Source organism: Cyanistes caeruleus, chromosome 35 (genome assembly GCF_971803275.1).
Source record: "Cyanistes caeruleus chromosome 35, bCyaCae1.hap1.1, whole genome shotgun sequence".
In the NCBI taxonomy this organism is placed as follows: Eukaryota; Metazoa; Chordata; class Aves; order Passeriformes; family Paridae; genus Cyanistes; species Cyanistes caeruleus.
The window spans coordinates 308,590-330,248 of NC_141736.1; the positions used below are offsets into that span (position 1 = coordinate 308,590).

General features: G+C 67.8%; 3 protein-coding genes and 1 long non-coding RNA gene across 7 annotated transcripts; 1 reads left to right on the forward strand and 3 right to left on the reverse strand.

Moving 5' to 3' along the window:
• Positions 1-2,501: 2,501 nt before the first annotated feature.
• Positions 2,502-5,167, forward strand: SWSAP1 (SWIM-type zinc finger 7 associated protein 1). The gene is made up of 2 exons (XM_086871333.1): positions 2,502-2,823; positions 3,733-5,167. The coding sequence occupies exons 1-2, from the start codon at positions 2,590-2,592 to the stop codon at positions 4,213-4,215; spliced, it is 717 nt and encodes a 238-aa protein (XP_086727459.1). The 5' UTR covers positions 2,502-2,589; the 3' UTR covers positions 4,216-5,167.
• EPOR (erythropoietin receptor) lies at positions 5,098-14,225 on the reverse strand. Of its 4 annotated transcripts, none has more exons than XM_086871329.1 (8): positions 13,988-14,225; positions 12,692-12,821; positions 11,385-11,884; positions 10,366-10,517; positions 8,317-8,470; positions 7,534-7,621; positions 6,593-6,680; positions 5,098-5,982 (listed from the first exon to the last, which is right to left on the reverse strand). In XM_086871329.1, the coding sequence occupies exons 1-8, from the start codon at positions 14,118-14,120 to the stop codon at positions 5,644-5,646; spliced, it is 1,584 nt and encodes a 527-aa protein (XP_086727455.1). In that variant the 5' UTR covers positions 14,121-14,225; the 3' UTR covers positions 5,098-5,643. The 4 variants fall into 4 exon arrangements, with proteins under 4 accessions (XP_086727455.1, XP_086727456.1, XP_086727458.1 ...); XM_086871331.1 differs by having other exon boundaries at positions 5,712-5,982; positions 7,534-7,652; XM_086871330.1 differs by lacking the exon at positions 7,534-7,621.
• A 525-nt stretch (positions 14,226-14,750) lies between these two features.
• Positions 14,751-16,865, reverse strand: LOC147647608 (uncharacterized). The gene is made up of 2 exons (XR_015281440.1): positions 16,491-16,865; positions 14,751-15,662 (listed from the first exon to the last, which is right to left on the reverse strand). It is a non-coding gene; the product is annotated as an uncharacterized LOC147647608 (long non-coding RNA).
• Positions 16,866-16,906: 41 nt separating this feature from the next.
• On the reverse strand, positions 16,907-21,597 carry LOC147647609 (uncharacterized). Its single transcript, XM_086871268.1, has 8 exons — positions 21,516-21,597; positions 21,399-21,432; positions 21,035-21,102; positions 20,835-20,933; positions 18,163-18,272; positions 17,698-17,818; positions 16,990-17,103; positions 16,907-16,933 (listed from the first exon to the last, which is right to left on the reverse strand). Exons 2-8 carry the CDS (start codon positions 21,415-21,417, stop codon positions 16,907-16,909), a joined length of 558 nt encoding a protein of 185 aa, XP_086727394.1. The 5' UTR covers positions 21,418-21,432; positions 21,516-21,597.
• Between the last annotated feature and the right edge of the window lie 62 nt (positions 21,598-21,659).

Consider the following 21,659-nt stretch of genomic DNA (forward strand, 5'->3'; position numbering starts at 1 on the left):
CCCCAGACCCCAAATCCCCCAGACCCCAAATCCCCCAGACCCACAAATCCCCCCCAGACCCCAAATCCCCCAGACCCACAAATCCCCCCCAGACCCCAAATTCCCCCAGACCCCCCAAATCCCCCCCAGACCCCAAATCCCCCCCAGACCCAAAATCCCCCAGACCCACAAATCCCCCCCAGACCCAGAAACCTCCCCCAAACCCCAAATCCCCCCCAGACCCCAAATCCCCCAAACCCCAAATCCCCCCCAGACCCCAAATCCCCCCAGACCCACAAATCCCCCCCAGACCCCCGAATCGTCCCCAGCCCATCCCGGGGTCCCCCCCAGCCCCCCCCGGGGTCCCCCCCAACCCCCCCAGCCCCCCCCCAGCCTCCCAGCCCCCCCAACCCATCCCGGGGTCCCCCCCAGCCCCCCAGCCCCCCCCAGCCCATCCCGGGGTCCCCCCGCCGTGCGCCCCGCGGCCCCCCCAGATCCCCCCAGCCCCCCTGAATCCCCCCAGCCCCCCTGAACCCCCCCAGCCCCCCCAGCCCCCCCAGCCCCCCTGAACCCCCCCAGCCCCCCAACCCCCGGGGTCCCCCCGCCGTGCGCCCCGCGGCCCCGGGTATTCTCGGGCCGTAACACGGATCCCTCCGGCCGCGCCCCCCTGAATCCCCCCAGCCCCCCCAGACCCCCCCAGCCCTCCCAGCCCCCCCAGACCCCCCCAGCCCCCCGGGGTCCCCCCGCCGTGCGCCCCGCGGCCCCCCCAGATCCCCCCAGCCCCCCCAGCCCCCCTGAACCCCCCCAGCCCCCCCCAGCCCATCCCGGGGTCCCCCCGCCGTGCGCCCCGCGGCCCCGGGTATTCTCGGGCCGTAACACGGATCCCTCCGGCCGCGCTGTTATTGCTGGAGAATACGCGGAGCCGAGGGGACGCCCCCAGCCCCGCTCGGGACCCCCGGGGACCCCTCCCCATCCCCACCGTCCCCTCCGGGCTGGAGAAGGCCGGGAGCCCCCCGGGAATCCCCTGGGGACACTCGGGAACGTTTGGGGAAAGGCCCGAGGGTCCCCCGGGGACACCCGGGAACCCCGGGAAGAGCGCGCGGGGGGCTCGGGGACCCTCGGGGGGCTCGGGGGACCCTCGGGGGGGCTTTGGGGACCTTTCTGTGACCTTTGGGGACCCTCGGGGGGCTCTGGGGACCCTCGGGGGGGCTCTGGGGACCCTCGGGGGGGTTTGGGGACCTTTCTGTGACCTTTGGGGACCCTCGGGGGGCTCTGGGGACCCTCGGGGGGAGCTTTGGGGACCCTCGGGGGGGTTTGGGGACCCTCGGGGGGGGCTTTGGGGACCCTCGGGGGGGCTTTGGAGACCCTCGGGGGGGGGTTGGGGACCTTTCCGTGACCTTTGGGGACCCTCGGGGGGCTCTGGGGACCCTCGGGGGGACTTTGGGGACCCTCGGGGGGACTTTGGGGACCCTCGGGGGGGGCTTTGGGGGCCCTCGGGGGGGCTCTGGGGACCCTCTGGAGGGGTTTGGGGACCTTTCTGTGACCTTTGGGGACCCTCGGGGGGCTCTGGGGACCCTCGGGGGGGCTCTGGGGACCCTCGGGGGGCTCTGGGGACCCTCGGTTTGGGGACCCTCGGGGGGGCTCTGGGGACCCTCGGGGGGGCTTTGGGGACCTTTCTGTGACCTTTGGGGACCCTCGGGGGGCTCTGGGGACCCTCGGGGGGGCTTTGGGGACCCTCGGGGGGGCTCTGGGGACCTTTCTGTGACCTTTGGGGACCTTCCTGTGACTTGTGGGGCCCTCGAGGGGGTTTGGGGGACCTTTGTGTGGCTTTTGGGGACCCTCAGGGGATCCTTAATGACTTTTGGGGACCTTCCTGTGACCTTTGGGGACCCTCGGGTGACTCCGATGACCCTCGGGTGGCCTTTGGGGACCCTTGGGGGACCCTTAATGGCCTTTGGGGACCCTTAATGACCTTTGGGGACCCTCACGTGACCTTTGGGGACCCTTGGGGGACCCTTAATGACCTTTGGGGACCCTCACGTGACATTTGGGGACCCTCGTGTGACTCCTGTGACCCTCAGGGGACCTTTGGGGACCTTTCTGTGACCTTTGGGGACCCTCACGTGACCTTTGGGGACCCTTAATGACCTTTGGGGACCCTCACGTGACTCCGGTGACCCTCGGGTGACCTTTGGGGACCCTCAGGGGACCCTTAATGACCTTTGGGGACCCTCACGTGACCTTTGGGGACCCTTAATGACCTTTGGGGACCTTTCTGTGACCTTTGGGGACCCTCACGTGACCGTCGGGGACCCTCGTGTTCGCCCCGCCCCTTTGCACGCGCAGGGGGGCGGGGCCACGCATCTCATTAATATGCGGAGCCCCGCCCCCGGCGGTTGAGGGGGTGAAGGGGGCGCTGAGGGAAGCCGTGCGCTGATTGGCCGAGTCGCGCTGGCGGGAACAGCGCTGAGGGGGGCTCTGCTCTGATTGGCTGAGGCATTCCCGCCCACCGCTGTGGAGGGAACGGCGCTGAGGGAAGCCGTGCGCTGATTGGCTGAGCGCAGCCGAGGCGCGCAGCCCATTGGCCGCGCAGCTCCCGGCCCCGCTGCCATGGCGGCGGCTCTGGAGCGGGCGCTGGGCCCGGCGGCACCGGGGGAAGGCTCGGAGGCGGCGCTGCCGCCGCTGCCGGTGCTGGTGCTGGGCCCGGCGGGCTCGGGCCGCACCTCGCTGCTGCTGCGGGCGGCGCTGGCGGGCGGCGCGGACGGGCCCCGAGCGCTGTTCCTGGCGCCCAGCGCCATCCCGAGGCTCCCGGGAGGACCCGGCACCGACCCGCGGGCGCTGCAGGTGAGCGGGGCCGGCGGGACGGGGCGGGGGCGCTGAGGGGAAGGCGGGATGTGCTGAGGGGAAGGCGGGATGTGCTGAGGGGAAGGCGGGATGTGCTGAGGGGAAGGCGGGGTTCGCTGAGGGGAAGGCGGGGTTCGCTGAGGGGAAGGCGGGGCCGTATTTGCGGTGGGCGTGGCTTTGCGTGAAGATACGCGTGGGTCGGTGCGGCCGTCGCTGGGGGCGTGGTCTCTATGGGGCGTGGTCCGTAGGGGGCGTGGTTTTGCGCTGTCGTGGGTGGGGCTGTGCGTGTGGGCGGGGTTTGGGGACCCCCACTCATGGTGGGGTGTGAAATGCCATGGGGGCGCGGCCTGACTCTTGTCCCCTCTGTCCCCTCTGTCCCCCTTGTGCCTCCTGTCCCGCCATCCTCACTGTCCCCTCTGTCCCCCTTATCCCCTCTGTCCCCCTGTCCCCTGTGTCCCCCCGTGTCCCCCACTGTCCCCCCATTATCCCCGTGTCCCCGCCTGTCCCCCCTCTATCCCCGTGTCCCCCACTGTCCCCCCGCTATCCCCCCGTGTCCCCCACCGTCCCCCCACTGTCCCCGTGTCCCCCACTGTCCCCCTCTGTCCCCATGTCCCCCCTCTGTCCCCGTGTCCCTCTCTGTCCCCGTGTCCCCCTCTGTCCCCCCGTTATCCCCCATGTCCCCCACTGTCCCCCTCTGTCCCCGTGTCCCCCTCTGTCCCCCCTCTATCCCCGTGTCTCCCACTGTCCCCCCACTGTCCCCCTGTCCCCCCGTTATCTCCATGTCCCCCACTGTCCCCCCACTGTCCCCTCTGTCCCCCTGTCCCCCCGTTATCCCCATGTCCCCCGCTGTCCCCCCACTGTCCCCCCGCTGTCCCCGTGTCCCCCGCTGTCCCCGTGTCCCCGCCGCAGCGCCTGGAGCTGCGCTACCCCTGCAGCCGCTCGTCGCTGTGTCGCGAGCTGGTGTGGCAGCTGTCGCTGTCCCCTCAGCCCCCGGCGCTGCTGCTCCTGGACGGCCTGGAGCGTTACCTGGGGGCGTCCCCGGCCGCCCCCGCCCGCCTGGCCGCGCTGCTGCTGCAGCTCTGCCGCGTCCCCCGCTGTCCCCCGCGGGTCCCCCCGCAGCTGGTGGCCGCCCTGCGCCTGCCCCCGCCCGGCCCGCACGTCCTGGGGACGCTGCTCCGCTTCTTCCCGGCGCGGTGTCACCTGCGGCCGGCCCGCGGGGACAGCCCCGGACACGCGCGGGTGACGCTGCGCTGCCCCGGGACAGCCGGGCGGAGGTGGCGGCTGCGCCTCGGGGACAGCGGAGGGGACAGAGGGGACAGCCCTGGGGACAGCCCTGGGGACAGCCCTGGGGACAGCCCTGGGGACAGCGGCTCCGAGGAGGAGTGGGAGTGACACGGACCCGATGGGGACACGGACGCGGTGCCACCACCCCCCCACGGGGACATGGATCCGATGGGGACACAGACACGATGGGGACACGGACACGATGTCACCACCCCCACCACGGGGACACGGACACGATGGGGACACGGACGCGGTGCCACCACCCCCACGGGGAAATGGATCCGATGTCACCACCCCCCCGTGGGGACACGGACACGATGTCACCACCCCCCGTGGGGACACGGACCCGATGTCACCACCCCCCCGCGGGTGCCAGGGACGTGGCGGGTGACACGGTGCCGGGGAGGGGTGACAGTGACACGGTGCCAGGTGTCCCCACCCGGGCCCGTCTGGGGGCTCCTGATAAGCGTTATCAGCCCCTCCCCCCACGCCCAGCCCGCCTGTGCCACCCCTCCAGGGCCCCAGTGTCCCCACAGTGTCCCCGGGCTCCTGTCCCAGTGCTCCCAGTGTCCCCACAGTGTCCCCAGGCTCCTGTCCCAGTGCTCCCAGTGCCCTCCCAGTGTCCCCAGTGTCCCCACAGTGTCCCCAGGCTCCTGTCCCAGTGTCCCCAGTGTCCCCACAGTGTCCCCGGGCTCCTGTCCCAGTGCTCCCAGTGCCCTCCCAGTGTCCACAGTGTCCCCAGGCTCCTGTCCCAGTGTCCCCAGTGTCCCCACAGTGTCCCCAGGCTCCTGTCCCAGTGTCCCCAGTGTCCCCACAGTGTCCCCAGGCTCCTGTCCCAGTGCTCCCAGTGTCCCCAGTGTGTCCCCAGTCCCTCCCAGTGTCCCCCACTGTCCTCCCAGTTATTCCCTGTTGTCCCCAGTGTCCCTCCCAGTGTCCCCAGTGTCCCTCCCAGTCTGTCCCAGTGTCCCCAGTCTGTCCCAGTGTCCCCAGTGGGGGCATGGGCCAAGGCCCAGCTTCACTTTTATTGTACAAAAACATTAAAAACCCAAAGCAGGCGAAATTCGATGTCCCCGGCCGTCCCCTCCCCCTCCCTCCGTGTCCCCGCGCCCCGGGGGTGACGTCACCGTGACGTCATGTCCGTTCTGCACTGACGTCATCGCGCCACGCGTCCCGCTCCGCGCGACGTCATCTGTCCCGTCTGCGTGACGTCACCGGGACGCGTTCCCACAGCGGTGACGTCACCGGTCCCGTCCGTGTGACGTCATCGCGTCCCTTCCGTCGTGACATCGTCCGCCCCTTCGGTGTGACGTCACCGTGCTGCGTCCCTTCTCACGTGACGTCACCGTTCTGCATCGCGTGACGTCACAGCGACGCGTCCCTTTCCGCGATGACGTCATCGCCCCCTCTGCGTGACGTCACCGCGTCGCGTCCCCTTCCGCGACGATCTCGTTGTTGCCGTGTGTGACGTCACCAATCCAGCTTTTCCCCCCGGTGACGTCACACGCCCCTTTCTCCGCGTGACGTCACCGGCCGCCATCAGGAGCAGATGACGTAATGGGGCTCTTGCCCCGCCCCCGCGGGGTCGGCGCCCTTGGGGGGCGGGGCGAGGTTGGCGTAGGGGGCGGGGCCGCGGGGGGAGGGGCGGAGCAGGGCGGAGCCGGGCTCGAACAGCGTGTACTCAAAGCTGGGGGAGGGGGAGGGGTCCCCGGGGGGGTCCCGGGGCTGGGGGGGGGTCTCAGCCCCGGGGGGGAGGGGCGGCTCCGGCGAGGGGGGAGCCCCCGGACCCCCCCCCACCTCCTCCACGGCGTCCTCGGCCTCCAAGGGAGGGGGCGCGGGGGGCGCCCAGGGAGAGCCCGGGCCATGGCACAGCCACAGCTGCGGGGGGGAAAGGGTTAAACAGCCTCGAAATGTCCCGAAATATCCCCCAAAATATCCCGAAATATCCCCCAAAATATCCCCAAAATATCCTGAAATATCCCTAAAATATCCCGAAATATCCCCCAAAATATTCCCGAAATGTCCCTTAAATATCCCTAAAATATCCCCCAAAATATCCCGAAATATCCCAAAATGTCCCCCCAAATATCGCTAAAAAATCCCCCCAAATCCCCCTAAAACATCCCCCAAAAATCACCCCCAAATCAGCCAAAATATCCCCCAAAATCCCCCTGAAACATCCCCAAAATATCCCGAAAATCACCCAAAATTCACCCGAAAATCACCCAAAATTCACCCGAAAATCACCCAAAATTCACCCGAAAATTACCCAAAATTCACCCGAAAATCACCCAAAAATTACCCGAAAATCAGCCAAAATTCACCCGAAAATCACCCAAAATTCACCCGAAAATTACCCAAAAATCACCCCAAAATCACCCGAAACGCCCCAAAACTCACCCCAAAAAACCCCAAACCATCCCCCCAGAACCCCCAACCCCCCGGGACCCCGGGACCCCCCGAATTCCCCAAATTCCCGGTTCCTCACCTGGAAGTTGCCGCCGTAGGCGCTGAAGAGCCCCTCGAACTCTCGCTCCGGGCCCGGCACCGGCGGCCACAGCTTGGCCCGCAGGGTCCTGGGGGGCCGGGGGGGTCAGGGGGTCCCCAAAATCCCCCCCGAGACCCAAAACCGCCCCAAAACCGCCCCAAAACCACCCCGAGACCCCAAAACCACCCCAAAATCCCCTACAGAGACCCCAAACCACCCCAAAATCCCCCCCGAGACTCAAAACCACCCCAAAACCACCCCAAAATCCCCCGCGAGACCCCAAACCACCCCAAAAATCCCCTACAGAGACCCCAAAACCGCCCCAAAACCACCCCAAAATCCCCTACAGAGACCCCCAAACCGCCCCAAAACCACCCCAAAATCCCCCCCGAGACCCCAAAACCGCCCCAAAATCCCCTACAGAGACCCCAAAACCGCCCCAAAATCCCCCCCGAGACCCAAAACCGCCCCAAAACCGCCCCAAAAATCCCCCGCGAGACCCCAAACCACCCCAAAAATCCCCTACAGAGACCCCCAAACCACCCCAAAAATCCCCTACAGAGACCCCAAACCACCCCAAAAATCCCCTACAGAGACCCCAAACCACCCCAAAACCGCCCCAAAATCCCCCCCGAGACTCAAAACCGCCCCAAAACCGCCCCAAAATCCCCCCCGAGACCCCAAAACCGCCCCAAAATCCCACAGAGCCCCCCCAGTCCCCCCAGTTCCCAGTCCCCCCAGTGCTCCCAGTGTCCCCCCAGTCCCCCCAGTCCCCCCAGTCCCCCCCAGCCCCCCCAGTGTCCCCAGTGCCCCCAGTGTCCCCCCAGTCCCCCCCAGTGTCCCCCCAGTGTCCCCAGTGTCCCCAGTACCGGCGGTGTCCCAGCAGCCCCAGTCCCCCCCAGCCCCCCCAGCCCCCCCAGTGTCCCCAGTCCCCCCAGTACCGGCGGTGTCCCAGCAGCCCCAGTGCTCCCAGTGCCAGCAGCAGCAGCACCAGCAGGCTCGCCAGTCCCAGCGTCACCGCGTCCAGCTCTGGGTGACAGGGGACACCCGGGGGGTGGCACTGGGGGGTCACGGGGGGGGCGACACCTCTTCAGGGACCCCTCCCAGTGCGCCCCAGTGCTCCCAGTAGCGCCTCGGCGGCCCTGGGTGTGCCCTCGGTGTCCCCAAACCCCCCCCAGTGTCCCCAAACCCCCCCTCGGTGTCCCCTCAGTGTCCCCAAACCCCCCCTCGGTGTCCCCAAACCCCCCCCCTCAGTGTCCCCTCAGTGTCCCCAAACCCCCCCTCGGTGTCCCCAAACCCCGCCTCGGTGTCCCCAAGCCCCCCCCTCAGTGTCCCCTCAGTGTCCCCAAACCCCCCCCAATGTCCCCTCAGTGTCCCCAAACCCCCCCCAATGTCCCCAAACCCCCCCTCAGTGTCCCCAAATCCCCCTCAGTGTCCCCTCAGTGTCCCCAAACCCCCCCAATGTCCCCAAACCCCCCCTCAATGTCCCCAAGCCCCCCTCAGTGTCCCCAAACCCTCCCTCAATGTCCCCTCAGTGTCCCCAACCCCACTCAATGTCCTCTCAATGTCCCCAATGCCCCCAAGCCCTCCCAATGTCCCCAAGCCCCCCCAATGTCCCCGCTCCCCCCGCGCCCCCCGGTGTCCCCCCAATGTCTCCAAGCCCCCCAGTGTCCCCGCGCCCCCCCAGTGTCCCCGCGCCCCCCGGTGTCGCCGCTGTCACTCACCGGGGGGGGTGGTGGCCCTGCGGGGAGGGGACCAGGGGCTCCAGAAGCCGCTGTAGCTGATCCCGTCGGGCCGGGCCCGGGCTCGCACCGAGTACTCGGTGCTGGCCCGGAGACCCCCGACCCCCTGCTCGCGCCGGCCCGCCGGGACCCCCACCTGGGGGGGGATGTGCTGTTCAGGGACCCCAAAAACCCCAAAATCCCCCCCAAAAAACCCCAAAATCCCCCCAAAAACCCCCGCCGGGACCCCCACCTGGGGGGGGATGTGCTGTTCAGGGACCCCAAAAACCCCAAAATACCCCCCAAAACCCCCCAAAATATCCCAAAATCCAAAAAAACCCCCCACCGGGACCCCCACCTGGGGGGATGTGCTGTTCAGGGACCCCAAAAACCCCAAAATACCCCCAAAAATACCCAAAATACCCCAAAATCCCCCCAAAAACCCCCGCCGGGACCCCCACCTGGGGGGGGATGTGCTGTTCAGGGACCCCAAAAACCCCAAAATCCCCCCCAAAAAACCCCAAAATCCCCCCAAAAACCCCCGCCGGGACCCCCACCTGGGGGGGATGTGCTGTTCAGGGACCCCAAAAACCCCAAAATACCCCCCAAAATACCCAAAATATCCCAAAATCCCAAAAACCCCCCCGCCGGGACCCCCACCTGGGGTGGGATGTGCTGTTCAGGGACCCCAAAAATCCCAAATCCCCCCAAAAATATCCCAAAATCCCCCCAAAAAACCCCGCCGGGACCCCCACCTGGGGGGATGTGCTGTTCAGGGACCCCAAAAACCCCAAAATACCCCAAAATATCCCAAAATCCCCCCAAAAAACCCCGCCGGGACCCCCACCTGGGGGGATGTGCTGTTCAGGGACCCCAAAAACCCCAAATCCCCCCAAAAATATCCCAAAATCCCCCCAAAAATATCCCAAAATCCCCCCAAAAATATCCCAAAATCTCAAAAAAACCGCACAGGGAGCCTCAAAATACCCCCAAAATCCCCCAAAACCACAACAGGGAACCAAAACCAGAACGGGGAACCCAAAAACCAGAACAGGGAACCCAAAAACCAGAACGGGGAACCCAAAAAATCCCCCCGAAAATCCCCCAAAACCACAACGGGGAACCAAAACCCCCTCCAGGGACCCCCAAACCCCCTCCAGGGACCCCCAAATCCCCTCAAGGGACCCCCAAACACCTCCAGATCCCCTCCAGGGACCCCAAACCCCCTCCAGGGACCCCCAAATCCCCTCAAGGGACCCCCAAACCCCCCCGGAGCCCCCGAATCCCCTCCAGGGACCCCCAAACCCCCCCAAATCCCCTCAAGGGACCCCTAAAATCCCCTCCAGGGACCCCCAAACCCCCTCAAACCCACCCCAAATCCCCTCCAGGGACCCCCAAACTCCCCCGGAGCCCCCAAATCCCCTCCAGGGACCCCCAAACCCCCCCCGGAGCCCCTCCAGGGACCCCAAACCCCCTCAAACCCACCCCAAACCCCCTCCAGGGACCCCCAAATATCCCCCAAACCCCCTCCAGGGACCCCCAAACCCCCCCAAATCCCCTCCAGGGACCCCCAAACCCCCTCCAGGGACCCCCAAACCCCCCCGGAGCCCCTCCAGGGACCCCCAAACCCCCCCAAATCCCCTCCAGGGACCCCCAAACCCCCTCCAGGGTCCCCCAAATCCCCTCCAGGGACCCCCAAACCCCCTCAACCCCCCCCAAATCCCCTCCAGGGACCCCCAAACCCCACCAAACCCCCCCAAACCCCCTCCAGGGACCCCCAAATCCCCTCCAGGGACCCCCAAACCCCCCCCGGAGCCCTTCCAGGGACCCCCAAACCCCCCCAAACCCCCTCCAGGGACCCCCAAATCCCCTCCAGGGACCCCCAAACCCCCCCCGGAGCCCTTCCAGGGACCCCCAAACCCCCCCAAACCCCCTCCAGGGACCCCCAAATCCCCTCCAGGGACCCCCAAACCCCCCCGGAGCCCCTCCAGGGACCCCCCAACCCCCTCCAGGGACCCCGCGCCCCCCCGGAGCCCCCGAATCCGCTCTGACCGTTTTTGGGGGTCCCTCGGGGGGGCTCAGGGCCAGCTGGAAGGTGAGGCTGGAGTGCAGGTAGGGCCCGGGGGGAGGGGCCCAGCGCACGCACAGCTCCCCCCGCGCCCCCCCCGCCGACACCGACACGTTCTGGGGGGGTCCCGGCAGCACTGGGGGAGGGGCTCCGTCAGTGGGGACCCCCCCCCCCCCAAAATACCCCGGCACGGACAGGAGCCCCCCCCCAAAGGCAGAAATGAACCCCAAAAACCTCGAAAATTAACACGAGGATTCCTCCCAAAAACCCCCGGAATTCACCCAAACTCTGCCCCCCAACCCCCCGGGACCCCCCAAATCCCCCAGGGACCTCCCCAAAGCCCCCCGGGACCCCCCAAACCCCCCCCGGGAGCCCCCAAATCCCCTCCAGGACCCCCCAAATCCCCCCCGGGACCCCCCAAACCCCCTCCAGGACCCCCCAAATCCCCTCTAGGACCCCCCAAATCCCCTCCAGGACCCCCCAAATCCCCCAGGGACCTCCCCAAACCCCTCCCAGGACCCCCCAAATCCCTCCCGGGACCCCCCAAACCCTCCCCGGGACCCCCCCAACCCCCCGGGACCCCCCAAATCCCCTCCAGGACCCCCCAAATCCCCTCCAGGACCCCCCAAACCCTCCCCGGGACCCCCCAAATCCCCTCCAGGACCCCCCAAATCCCCCCCGGGACCCCCCAAACCCCCTCCAGGACCTCCCAAACCCCTCCCGGGACCCCCCAAATCCCCCCCGGGACCCCCCAAATCCCCCCCGGGACCCCCCAAATCCCCCTGGGACCCCCCAAACCCCCCCCGGGACCCCCCAAACCCCCCCCAGGACCCCCCAAATCCCCCCCGGGACCCCCCAAATCCCTCCCGGGACCCCCCAAGTCCCCCTCGGGACCCCCAAACCCCCCCCGGGACCCCCCAAACCCCTCCCGGGACCCCCCAAGCCCCTCCAGGACCCCCCAAACCCCCCCGGGACCCCCCAAACCCCCCCATCCCCCCCGTACCGACTTGGTCGATGTAAAGGGTCCGCTGGAACAGGGGGGGAGGGGGCTCCGTCGTTTGGGGGGGGCTCCCGGGGGTCCCGGAAGTGTTGGAGGGGGGCCCGGTGGTCCCGGGGGGGAGCCCGGTGGACCCGGGGGCGGTTCCGGTGGCCGCGGTGGGGGTCGCGGTGGTCCCGGTGGGGGTTGCGGGGGTCCCGGTGGTCCCGGGGGTCGCGGTGGGGGTCGCGGTGGTCTCGGGGAGGGTCCCGGGGGTCCCGGTGGTCCCGGTGGGGGTCCCGGTGGGGGTCCCGGTGGTCCCGGGGAGGGTCCCGGTGGTCCCGGGGGTCGCGGGGAGGGTCCCGGGGGTCGCGGGGGTCGCGGGGGTCCCCGCGGGGGTCGCGGGCAGCACGCGCAGCTCCAGGGGCACGAAGGTGACGGTGGCGGCCGGGGGCAGCGAGCACCAGAAACGAGACCCCCGGGACAGCGCGGTGACACTGAGGGGACACTCCTGCCACGGGTCCTGCCTGGGGACACCGAGGGGTCATTGAGGGGACACTGAGGGGTCAGGGGACACTGAGGGGTCACTCCTGCCACGGGTCCTGCCTGGGGACACCGAGGGGTCATTGAGGGGTCATTGAGGGGTCAGGGGTCATTGAGGGGTCACTGAGGGGACACTCCTGCCACAGGTCCTGCCTGGGGACACCGAGGGGTCACCGAGGGGTCACTGAGGGGTCACTGAGGGGTCATTGAGGTGACACTGAGGGGACACTCCTGCCACGGGTCCTGCCTGGGGACACCGAGGGGTCATTGAGGGGTCAGGGGACACCGAGGGGTCATTGAGGGGACACTGAGGGGTCAGGGGACACTGAGGGGTCAGGGGACACTGAGGGGACACTCCTGCCATGGGTCCTCCCTGGGGGACACGGGACACCGAGGGGTCAGGGGTCACTCAGGGGTCACTCAGGTGTCACCCGGGGGTCACTCAGGTGTCACTCAGGGGTCACTCAGGGGTCACTCAGGTGTCACCCGGGGGTCTCTCAGGTGTCACCCGGGGGTCACTCAGGTGTCACCCGGGGGTCTCTCAGGTGTCACCCGGGGGACACTCAGGTGTCACCCGGGGGTCTCTCAGGTGTCACCCGGGGGACACTCAGGTGTCACTCAGGGGTCACTCGGGGTGTCACTCAATGGTCACTCAGGGGTCACTCGGGTGTCACCCGGGGGTCACTCGGGGGTCTCGGGTCACTCAGGGGTCACCCGGGGGTCACTCAGGTGTCACTCAGGGGTCACTCGGGGGTCACCCGGGGGTCACTCGGGGGTCTCGGGTCACTCACTCGAGGCGGAACTGGAAGCGGAAGCGGCTGGGCTCGGCGGGCCCGGGGCTGTCCCAGAAGCAGCTCAGGTCATGCAGGGTCCGCGAGAAACAGTGCGGGGGCTCGGGGTCCTGCCGCTGGACAATGGCCACTGGGGACATTGGGGACATTGGGGACATGGGGACATTGGGGACACCGGGGACATCGGGGACATTGGGGACATTGGGGACACTGGGGACAGTGCGGGGGCTCGGGGTCCTGCCGCTGGACAATGGCCACTGGGGACATCGGGGACATTGGGGACATTGGGGACATTGGGGACATCGGGGACATTGGGGACATTGGGGACAGTGCGGGGGCTCGGGGTCCTGCCGCTGGACAATGGCCACTGGGGACATCGGGGACATCGGGGACATTGGGGACATTGGGGACATTGGGGACATCGGGGACATTGGGGACATTGGGGACACTGGGGGGGCTCGGGGGACGCTTCGGGGTCACACGAGGGGGGAATCGCACGAGGAATTTCACACCAAACCTCCCCCAAACCACCCCAAAACCCCCAAAACCGCCCCAAAACCTCCCCAAAACCGCCCCAAAACCCCCAAAACCTCCCCAAAACCCTTCAAAACCCCCAAAACCTCCCAAAACCTCCCCAAAACCGCCCCAAAACCTCCCCCAAACCCCTCCTAAATCCCCCCGAACCTCCCCCAAACCCCCAAAACCTCCCAAAACCCCACAAACCTCCCCAAAACCCTTCAAAATCCCCCAAAACCGCCCCAAAACCCCTCCTAAACCCCCCGAACCTCCCCAAAACCCTTCAAAACCCACAAAACCTCCCCAAAACCCTTCAAAACCACCCCAAACCGCCCCAAAACCCCTCCAAAACCACCCCAAAACCCTTCAAAGCCCCCCAAAATCTCCTCAAATCCCCCAAAAACTCCTCTCAAACCCCCCGAAATCCCCCCGAAACTCCCCCCAATCCCCCCAAAACCCCCCGAAATTCCCCAAACCCCCCAAAACCCCCCCGAAATTCTCCAAAACTCCCCCGAAATTCCCCCAAGCCCCCCCAAATCCCCCCCAAACCCCCCCGAAATTCCCCAAAATCCCCCCCAAATCCCCCCCAAACCCCCCCGAAATTCCCCAAAATCCCCCCCAAACCCCCCCGAAACTCCCCCAAAACCCCCAAAACCCCCCCAAAACTCCCCCAATCCCCCCCAAACCCCCCGAAACCCCCCCGAAATTCCCCAAAATCCCCCCCAAAGCCCCCCGAAACTCCCCCAATCCCCCCCAAACCCCCTCCCCTCCCCCCTTTACCTTCCTCCTCCAGATCCGGGGGGGTCTCGGAGCCCCCGGGCAGCCCCAGGACCCCCCCCGGGCCCCCCCAAAGCCGAGGGGGCGCCCCCAGGAGCCCCCCCAGGAGCGCCCCCAGCAGCAGCAGCCCCGCCATGGGGCGGATTTGGGGCTTTTTTGGGGTTTTTTGGGGCTTTTTGGGGCTTTTTGGGGCTTTTGGGGGTGAGTTTGTTTTTTTTGGGGGGGCCCCCACCCTGCAAGGGCGGGGCGGGGCTGGGGGGGGGAGATAAGGGAGGGGGAGGGGCGAGATAAGGGGGGGAGGGGCGAGTTCAGGCGGGGGGAGGGGAGGAGATTCGGGAATTTCCTCAGGGATCCCCCCCAAAAAAACCCCCGGGACCCCCCCAAAAAAACCCCCGGGACCCCCCCAAAAACCCCCCGGGACCCCCCCAAAAACCCCCCGGGACCCCCCCAAAAAAACCCCCCGGGACCCCCCCAAAAACCCCCCGGGACCCCCCAAAAAACCCCCCGGGACCCCCCAAAAACCCCCCGGGACCCCCCCAAAAAAACCCCCCGGGACCCCCCCAAAAAAACCCCCGGGACCCCCCCAAAAAAACCCCCCGGGACCCCCCCAAAAAAACCCCCCGGGACCCCCCCAAAAACCCCCCGGGACCCCCCCAAAAACCCCCGGGACCCCCCAAAAAAACCCCCCGGGACCCCCCCAAAAACCCCCCGGGACCCCCCCAAAAACCCCCCGGGACCCCCCCAAAAAAGGAGACGCAGGCGGGGGGAGGGTACAGGAGGCTTTAATGGGGGGGACTGGGGGTCACTGGTGGTCACTGGTGGTCACCGGGGGGTCACTGGGGGTCACTGGGGGTCACTGGTGGTCACTGGGGGTCACTGGGAGGTCACTGGTGGTCACTGGGGGTCACTGGTGGTCACTGGTGGTCACTGGGGGGTCACTGGTGGTCACTGGGGGGTCACTGGGAGGTCACTGGTGGTCACTGGTGGTCACTGGTGGTCACTGGGTGGTCACTGGTGGTCACTGGGGGTCACTGGTGGTCACTGGTGGTCACTGGGGGTCACTGGGGGTCACTGGTGGTCACTGGGGGTCACTGGGGGTCACTGGGGGTCACTGGTGGGTGGTCACTGGGGGTCACTGGTGGTCACTGGTGGTCACTGGGGGTCACCGGGGGTCACTGGGGGTCACTGGGGGTCACTGGGGGGTCACTGGTGGTCACTGGGGGTCACTGGGGGTCACTGGGGGTCACTGGGTGGTCACTGGTGGTCACTGGTGGTCACTGGGGGTCACTGGTGGTCACTGGTGGTCACTGGTGGTCACTGGGTGGTCACTGGTGGTCACTGGTGGGTGGTCACTGGTGGTCACTGGTGGTCACTGGGGGTCACTGGGGGTCACTGGGGGGTCACTGGGGGGTCACTGGTGGTCACTGGTGGTCACCGGGGGTCACCGGTGGTCACCGGTGGTCACTGGGGGTCACTGGTGGGTGGTCACTGGTGGTCACTGGTGGTCACTGGGGGGTCACTGGGGGTCACTGGGGGGTGGTCACTGGTGGTCACTGGTGGTCACTGGGGGTCACTGGTGGTCACTGGGGGTCACTGGGGCGGCCCCTCCCCCCCTGCAGGAGCCGCGCGCGGCGCTTGAGCAGAGCCCGGGATGGGGGAGGGGCGGGGGCGGCCTCGTCTGGGGGAGGGGAGGGGGGGGACACGGTCAGAGACCCCCAAAATCCTCCCCAAAATCCTCCCCAAATCCCCCCAAAATCCCCCCCAAAATCCTCCCAAAATCCCCCCAAATCCCCCCCAAAATCCCCCCAAAATCCCCCCCAAATCCCCCCCAAATCCTCCCCAAAATCCCCCCAAAATCTCCCCAAAATCCCCCCCAAAATCCCCCCAAAATCCCCCCCAAAATCCCCCCAAAATCCTCCCCAAAATCCTCCCCAAAATCCCCCAAAATCCCCCCAAATCCCCCCCAAAATCCCCCCAAAATCCTCCCAAGACCCCCCAAAATCCTCCCCAAAATCCCCCCAAAATCTTCCTCAAATCCCCCCAAAATCCTCCCAAGACCCCCCCAAATCCTCCCCAAAATCTCCCCAAAGTCCTCCCCAAAATCCCCCCAAAATCCCCCCCAAAATCCCCCAAAATCCCCCCAAATCCTCCCCAAAATCCCCCCCAAAATCCTCCCAAAATCCCCCCAAAATCTTCCCCAAAATCTCCCAAAATCCCCCCCAAAATCCCCCCAAAATCCCCCCAAAATCCCCCCAAAATCCCCCCCAAAATCCCCCCCAAAATCCCCCAAATCCTCCCCAAAATCCTCCCCAAAATCTCCAAAATCCTCCCCAAAATCCCCCCAAAATCCTCCCCAAATCCTCCCCAAAATCCCCCAAATCCTCCCCAAAATCCCCCCCAAAGACCCCCAAAACCAGCCCAAAACAACCCAAATCCCCCCAAATTCCCCCCAAACCCCTCCGGGACCCCCAAATTCCCCCCAAACCCCTCCGGGACCCCCCCTCACCCTCGGAGCTGGGGGGCAGCGCCGGGGGCTCCTCGTGCTGCAGCCGGGGGGGCTGGGGGACCCCAAAAATGGGTCAGGACCCCCCGAAACACAAACGGGGACCCCAAAAATGGGGTCAGGACCCCCCCAAAATGGGTCAGGACCCCCAAATTGGGGTCAGGACCCCCCAAAAATGGGGTCAGGACCCCCCAAAAATGGATCAGGACCCCCCGAAACACAAACGGGGACCCCAAAAATGGGGTCAGGACCCCCCCAAATTGGGGTCAGGATCCCCCAAATCGGGGTCAGGACCCCCCAAATGGGTCAGGACCCCCCGAATTGGGGTCAGATCCCCCCCAAATCCCCCAAACCGGACTCGGGACCCCCCAAATCGGGGTCAGGACCCCCCAAATGGGTCAGGACCCCCCGAATTGGGGTCAGAGCCCCCCCAAATCCCCCCCAAACTGATTGGGGACCCCCCCAGATCGGGCTCAGCCCCCCCCGCCCCCCCGGCTCGTACCTGGGGGGTCGCTCCGGGGGGCGGGGCCGGCGCTGGCCCCTCCCCCCCCCGCAGCCGCACCTGGAGCAGCTCCAGCAGAGCCCGGGGGTCCCGCGGGGGGGGCGGGGCCAGCTCCTGCCGAGGGGAAACTGAGGCACGGCCGGACCACCCCCCCCCCCCCCGTGGGACACCCGGCATCCCTCACCTGTCCCAGGTGTGAACCAGGTGTGTCCCCAACCCCTCTCACCTGTCCCAGGTGTGTCCCCAACCCCCCTCACCTGTCCCAGGTGTGTCCCAGGTGTGTCCCCAACCCCCCTCACCTGTCCCAGGTGTGTCCCAGGTGTGTCCCCAACCCCCCTCACCTGTCCCAGGTGTGTCCCTGTGTCCCCTCACCTGTCCCAGGTGTGTCCCAGGTGTGTCCCCGTGTCCCCTCACCTGTCCCAGGTGTGAACCAGGTGTGTCCCCAACCCCTCTCACCTGTCCCAGGTGTGTCCCAGTGTCCCCTCACCTGTCCCAGGTGTGTCCCCGTGTCCCCTCACCTGTCCCAGGTGTGTCCCAGGTGTGTCCCCGTGTCCCCTCACCTGTTCCAGGTGTGTCCCAGGTGTGTCCCAGGTGTGTCCCCGTGTCCCCTCACCTGTCCCAGGTGTGTCCCAGGTGTGTCCCAGGTGTGTCCCCGTGTCCCCTCACCTGTCCCAGGTGTGTCCCAGGTGTGTCCCCGTGTCCCCTCACCTGTCCCAGGTGTGTCAGGATCCGCTCCAGCTGTGCCGAGGCCCCGCTCAGCTCGAGGCTCACCTGGGCCAGGTCCCTGCGAGCGGCGGCCACGCCCCCCGAGCTGGGGGGGGAGGGGTCCCTGCGACCCCCAGAGGGACCTCAGCACCCAGGTGTGCCCAGGTGTGTCCCAGGTGTGTCCCAGGTGTGTCCAGGTGTCCCAGGTGTCCCCAGGTGTGTCCCAGGTGTGCCCAGGTGTGTCCAGGTGTGTCCAGGTGTGTCCCAGGTGTCCCCAGGTGTGCCCCCAGGTGTCCCCAGGTGTGTCCAGGTGTGTCCAGGTGTCCCCAGGTGTCCCCAGGTGTGTCCCCAGGTATTCCCAGGTATTCCCAGGTGTCCCCAGGTGTCCCCAGGTGTCCCCAGGGTGTCCCCAGGTGTCTCCAGGTGTCTCCAGGTGTCTCCAGGTGTCCCCAGGTGTCCCTCACTCACCTCCGGGGGGCTGTCCCCAGGTGTCCCCCCCTCAGGCGCCCCCGCAGAGCCGCAGCCTCGGCCCGGAGCTGGGCCAGGTGCTGGGTCAGGGCCAGGGACAGGTGAGACACCTGGGACAGGTGAGATGGGGACAGGTGAGACAGGGGAGACACCGGGGACAGGTGAGATGGGTGTCCCCAGGTGTCCCCAGGTGTGTTTGGGGGTCCCCAGGTGTCCCCAGATGTCCCCAGGTGTCCCCAGGTGTCCCCAGGTGTGTTTGGGGGTCCCTCAGGTGTTCCAGGTGTCCCCAGGTGTGTTTTGGGAGTCCCCAGGTGTCCCCAGGTGTGTTTGGGGGTCCCCAGGTGTTCCAGGTGTCCCCAGGTGTGTTTGGGGGTCCCTCAGGTGTCCCCAGGTGTCCCCAGGTGTCCCCAGGTGTGTTTGGGGGTCCCTCAGGTGTCCCCAGGTGTCCCCAGGTGTCCCCAGGTGTGTTTGGGGGTCCCCAGGTGTTCCAGGTGTCCCCAGGTGTGTTTGGGGGTCCCCAGGTGTCCCCAGGTGTCCCCAGGTGTGTTTGGGGGTCCCTCAGGTGTCCCCAGGTGTGTTTGGGGGTCCCTCAGGTGTCCCCAGGTGTGTTTGGGGGTCTCTCAGGTGTCCCCAGGTGTCCCCAGGTGTGTTTGGGGGTCTCACCTGTGGCCGGGCTCTGCTGGGCGTGGCCCGGGCCGGTGTCACCGGGGGGGTCCCCGGGGGGGTCCCTGGGGGGGTCCCTGGGGGGGTCCCTGGGGGGGTCCCCGGGGTCTCCTCGGGGTCCCGGCGGGGGGGCGGCGATGGGGGAGGGGATGGGGGGGGCTCCCCCTGCCCCTCCCCCCACTCCGGCCACTCCTGGGGGGGCTCGGGCTGGGGGAGGGGGAGGGGTCAGTGGGGGATGGGGGCGGGGACGGCCCGGACCCCCCGAAACCCCCCCCTGAAATCCCCCCAACCCCCCCGGGACCCCCAAATCCCCCCCCAGACCCCCCCAAATCCCCCCAGGACCCCCCAAATCCCTTCAGGGACCCCCAAATCCTCCCCAGATCCCCCCTGGGACCCCCAAATCCTCCCCAGATCCCACTGGGACACCCCCAGACCCCAAAATCCCCCCCAGATCCTCCTCAAATCCCCCCTGGGACCCCCCAGATCCCCCCGGGACCCCCCAAATCCCCCCTGGGACCCCCCCAGATCCCCCCAGATCCGCCCCGGGACCCCCCAGATCCCCCCCGGGACCCCCCAAATCCCCCCCCAGACCACCTCAGATCCCCCCGGGACCCCCCAGATCCCCCCCGGGACCCCCCAAATCCCCCCCCAGACCACCCCAGATCCCCCCGGGACCCCCCAGATCCCCCCCGGGACCCCCAGATCCCCCCCAGCCCCCCCGTACCGGCCCCAGCGGCTCCCGCGGCCTCGCCCCCCCCTCCCGCCGGGACCCCCGGGCCTGGGGGGCAACAGGGGAGGGGGGGGTCAGGGGGGTCCGCAGAGAGACCCCAACCCGAGACCCCCCCCCAATCCAGAGACCCCCCCCAATCCAGAGACCCCCCCCCAGTTCAGAGACCCCCCCCAATCCAGAGACCCCCCCCAGCCCCAGAGACCCCTCCCCCAATCCAGAGACCCCCCCAATCCAGAGACCCCTCCCGCAATCCAGAGACCCCCCCCAGCCCCAGAGACCCCCCCCCCAATTCAGGATCCCCCTATCCAGGACCCCCAAAACCCCCCCAGCCCCCTCCCCAATTCAGCCCCCCCCCCAATTCAACCCCCCGAGCCCGCCCCGCCCCCTCAGCCCCCTCCCCAATTCAGCCCCCCCCAGCCCCCCCAGCCCCCTCCCCAGTTCAGCCCCCCCAGCCCCCCCAATTCAGTCCCCCCAATTCAGCCCCCCCAGCCCCCCCAGCCCCCTCCCCAGTTCAGCCCCCCCAATTCAGCCCCCCCAGCCCCCTCCCCAATTCAGCCCCCCCAGCCCCCCCAGCCCCCTCCCCAATTCAGCCCCCCCGCCCCCCCCCGGTACCTGCGGGGTTCCCCCCCGCCCCCCCCGGCCCCGCAGCCCCCTCAGCCTCCGGCGCGTGCGCAGCAGCTCCGCCTCCGCCCCGCCCAGCAGCGCGCGCGCCAGCCCCGCCTCCGCCTGCGGGACAGGTGAGACCCCAGGTGAGACCAGGTGGGACCCCAACAGCCCCAGGTGTCACCCCAACCTGCCCAGGTGGGACCCCAACACCCCCAGGTGGGACCCCAACCTGCCCAGGTGTGCCCAGGTGTGCATTACCTGTCCCAGGTGTGTGTGTGACCCCCCCCAGCTGTTTGTTACCTGTCCCAGGTGTGCCCAGGTGTGCCCAGGTGTGCGTTACCTGTCCCAGGTGTGTGTGTGACCCCCCCAGATGTTCATTACCTGTCCCAGGTGTGCCCAGGTGTGCGGGTTACCTGTCCCAGGTGTGCCCAGGTGTGCCCAGGAGTGCCCAGGTGTGCCCAGGTGTGTTCATTACCTGTCCCAGGTGTGCCCAGGTGTGCCCAGGTGTGCCCAGGTGTGCCCAGGTGTGCGCGTTACCTGTCCCAGGTGTGCCCAGGTGTGCACGTTACCTGTCCCAGGTGTGTGTGACCCCCCCCAGATGTTCGTTACCTGTCCCAGGTGTGCCCAGGTGTGCCCAGGTGTGCGCGTTACCTGTCCCAGGTGCGCCCCTCACCTGCAGCAGCTGCCCCAGGCTCAGGTAGAGCCCCCGCAGCCTCTGAGCCTCCTCCCCCCGCAGCTGCAGCCGCCCCAGGGACCCCCGGAGCCCCCGGACCTGGGGAGGGACACGGGGGGGACACGGGGGTCACTCAGGGGTCACCTGGGGTCACCTGGGGTCACTCAGGGGTCACCTGGGGTCACTCAGGTCACACCCACCTGGTCCTGTCGGGGGTCCCGGGGGGGCCCGGGGGGGTCCCGGGGGCAGCGCCGGGGCTGGGCCCGGCCTGGGGGGGCACAGAGGGGTCAGAGACCCCCCCCGAGACCCCCAAAATCCCCCCCAGAACCCCCAAAATCCTCCCCGAGACCCCCAAAATCCCCCCCAGAACCCCCAAAATCCTCCCCGAGACCCCCAAATAACCCAACCCCCCCACCCAAAATCCCCCCCAAACCCCACAGGACCCCACCCAGGACCCCCCAAAATCCCCCAGGACCCCCCAAACCCTCTCCAGGACCCCCCAAACCCCACCCAGGACCCCCCGAACCCCCCCAGAAGCCCCCAGTCCCTTCCCCTCCCCCATACCGGGGTCTCCGGTGGCCATTGGGGGGTCCCGGAGCTGGGGGAGGGGCACAGAGAGGTCAGGGGGGGCTTTGGGGGAGCCTCAGCCCCCCAGGACCCCCCAAATCCTCCAAATCTCACCAAAATCCCCCAAATTTCCTCCCCAGGACCCTCAGATCTCTCTCAGGACACCCAAATCCCCCAAATTTCACCCCAAATCCCCCCCAGGACCCCCCAAACCCCCCCGGAAATGCCGCACGTGCCCGCAGGCCGCGGCTGCCCTTT

What these genes read in the sequence shown, in the direction of transcription:
- EPOR (XM_086871329.1), bottom strand. Translation starts at nt 14,120, where the DNA reads ATGGCGGGGCTGCTGCTGCTGGGGGCGCTCCTGGGGGGGCTCCTGGGG. An exon ending in CCTTTACATCGACCAAGTCG is followed by an intron (nt 10,518 to 11,384) that starts GTACGGGGGGGA and finishes CCCCTCCCCCAG; the next exon opens with TGCTGCCGGGACCCCCCCAG. An exon ending in GGGCTGCTGGGACACCGCCG is followed by an intron (nt 6,681 to 7,533) that starts GTACTGGGGGGA and finishes CCGGCCCCCCAG; the next exon opens with GACCCTGCGGGCCAAGCTGT.
- LOC147647609 (XM_086871268.1), bottom strand. An exon ending in GGGACCCCCGACAGGACCAG is followed by an intron (nt 20,934 to 21,034) that starts GTGGGTGTGACC and finishes GTCCCTCCCCAG; the next exon opens with GTCCGGGGGCTCCGGGGGTC. An exon ending in GCCTGGGGCAGCTGCTGCAG is followed by an intron (nt 18,273 to 20,834) that starts GTGAGGGGCGCA and finishes CACCTGTCCCAG; the next exon opens with GTGTCTCACCTGTCCCTGGC.
- SWSAP1 (XM_086871333.1), top strand. Translation starts at nt 2,590, where the DNA reads ATGGCGGCGGCTCTGGAGCGGGCGCTGGGCCCGGCGGCACCGGGGGAA. An exon ending in CCGACCCGCGGGCGCTGCAG is followed by an intron (nt 2,824 to 3,732) that starts GTGAGCGGGGCC and finishes TCCCCGCCGCAG; the next exon opens with CGCCTGGAGCTGCGCTACCC.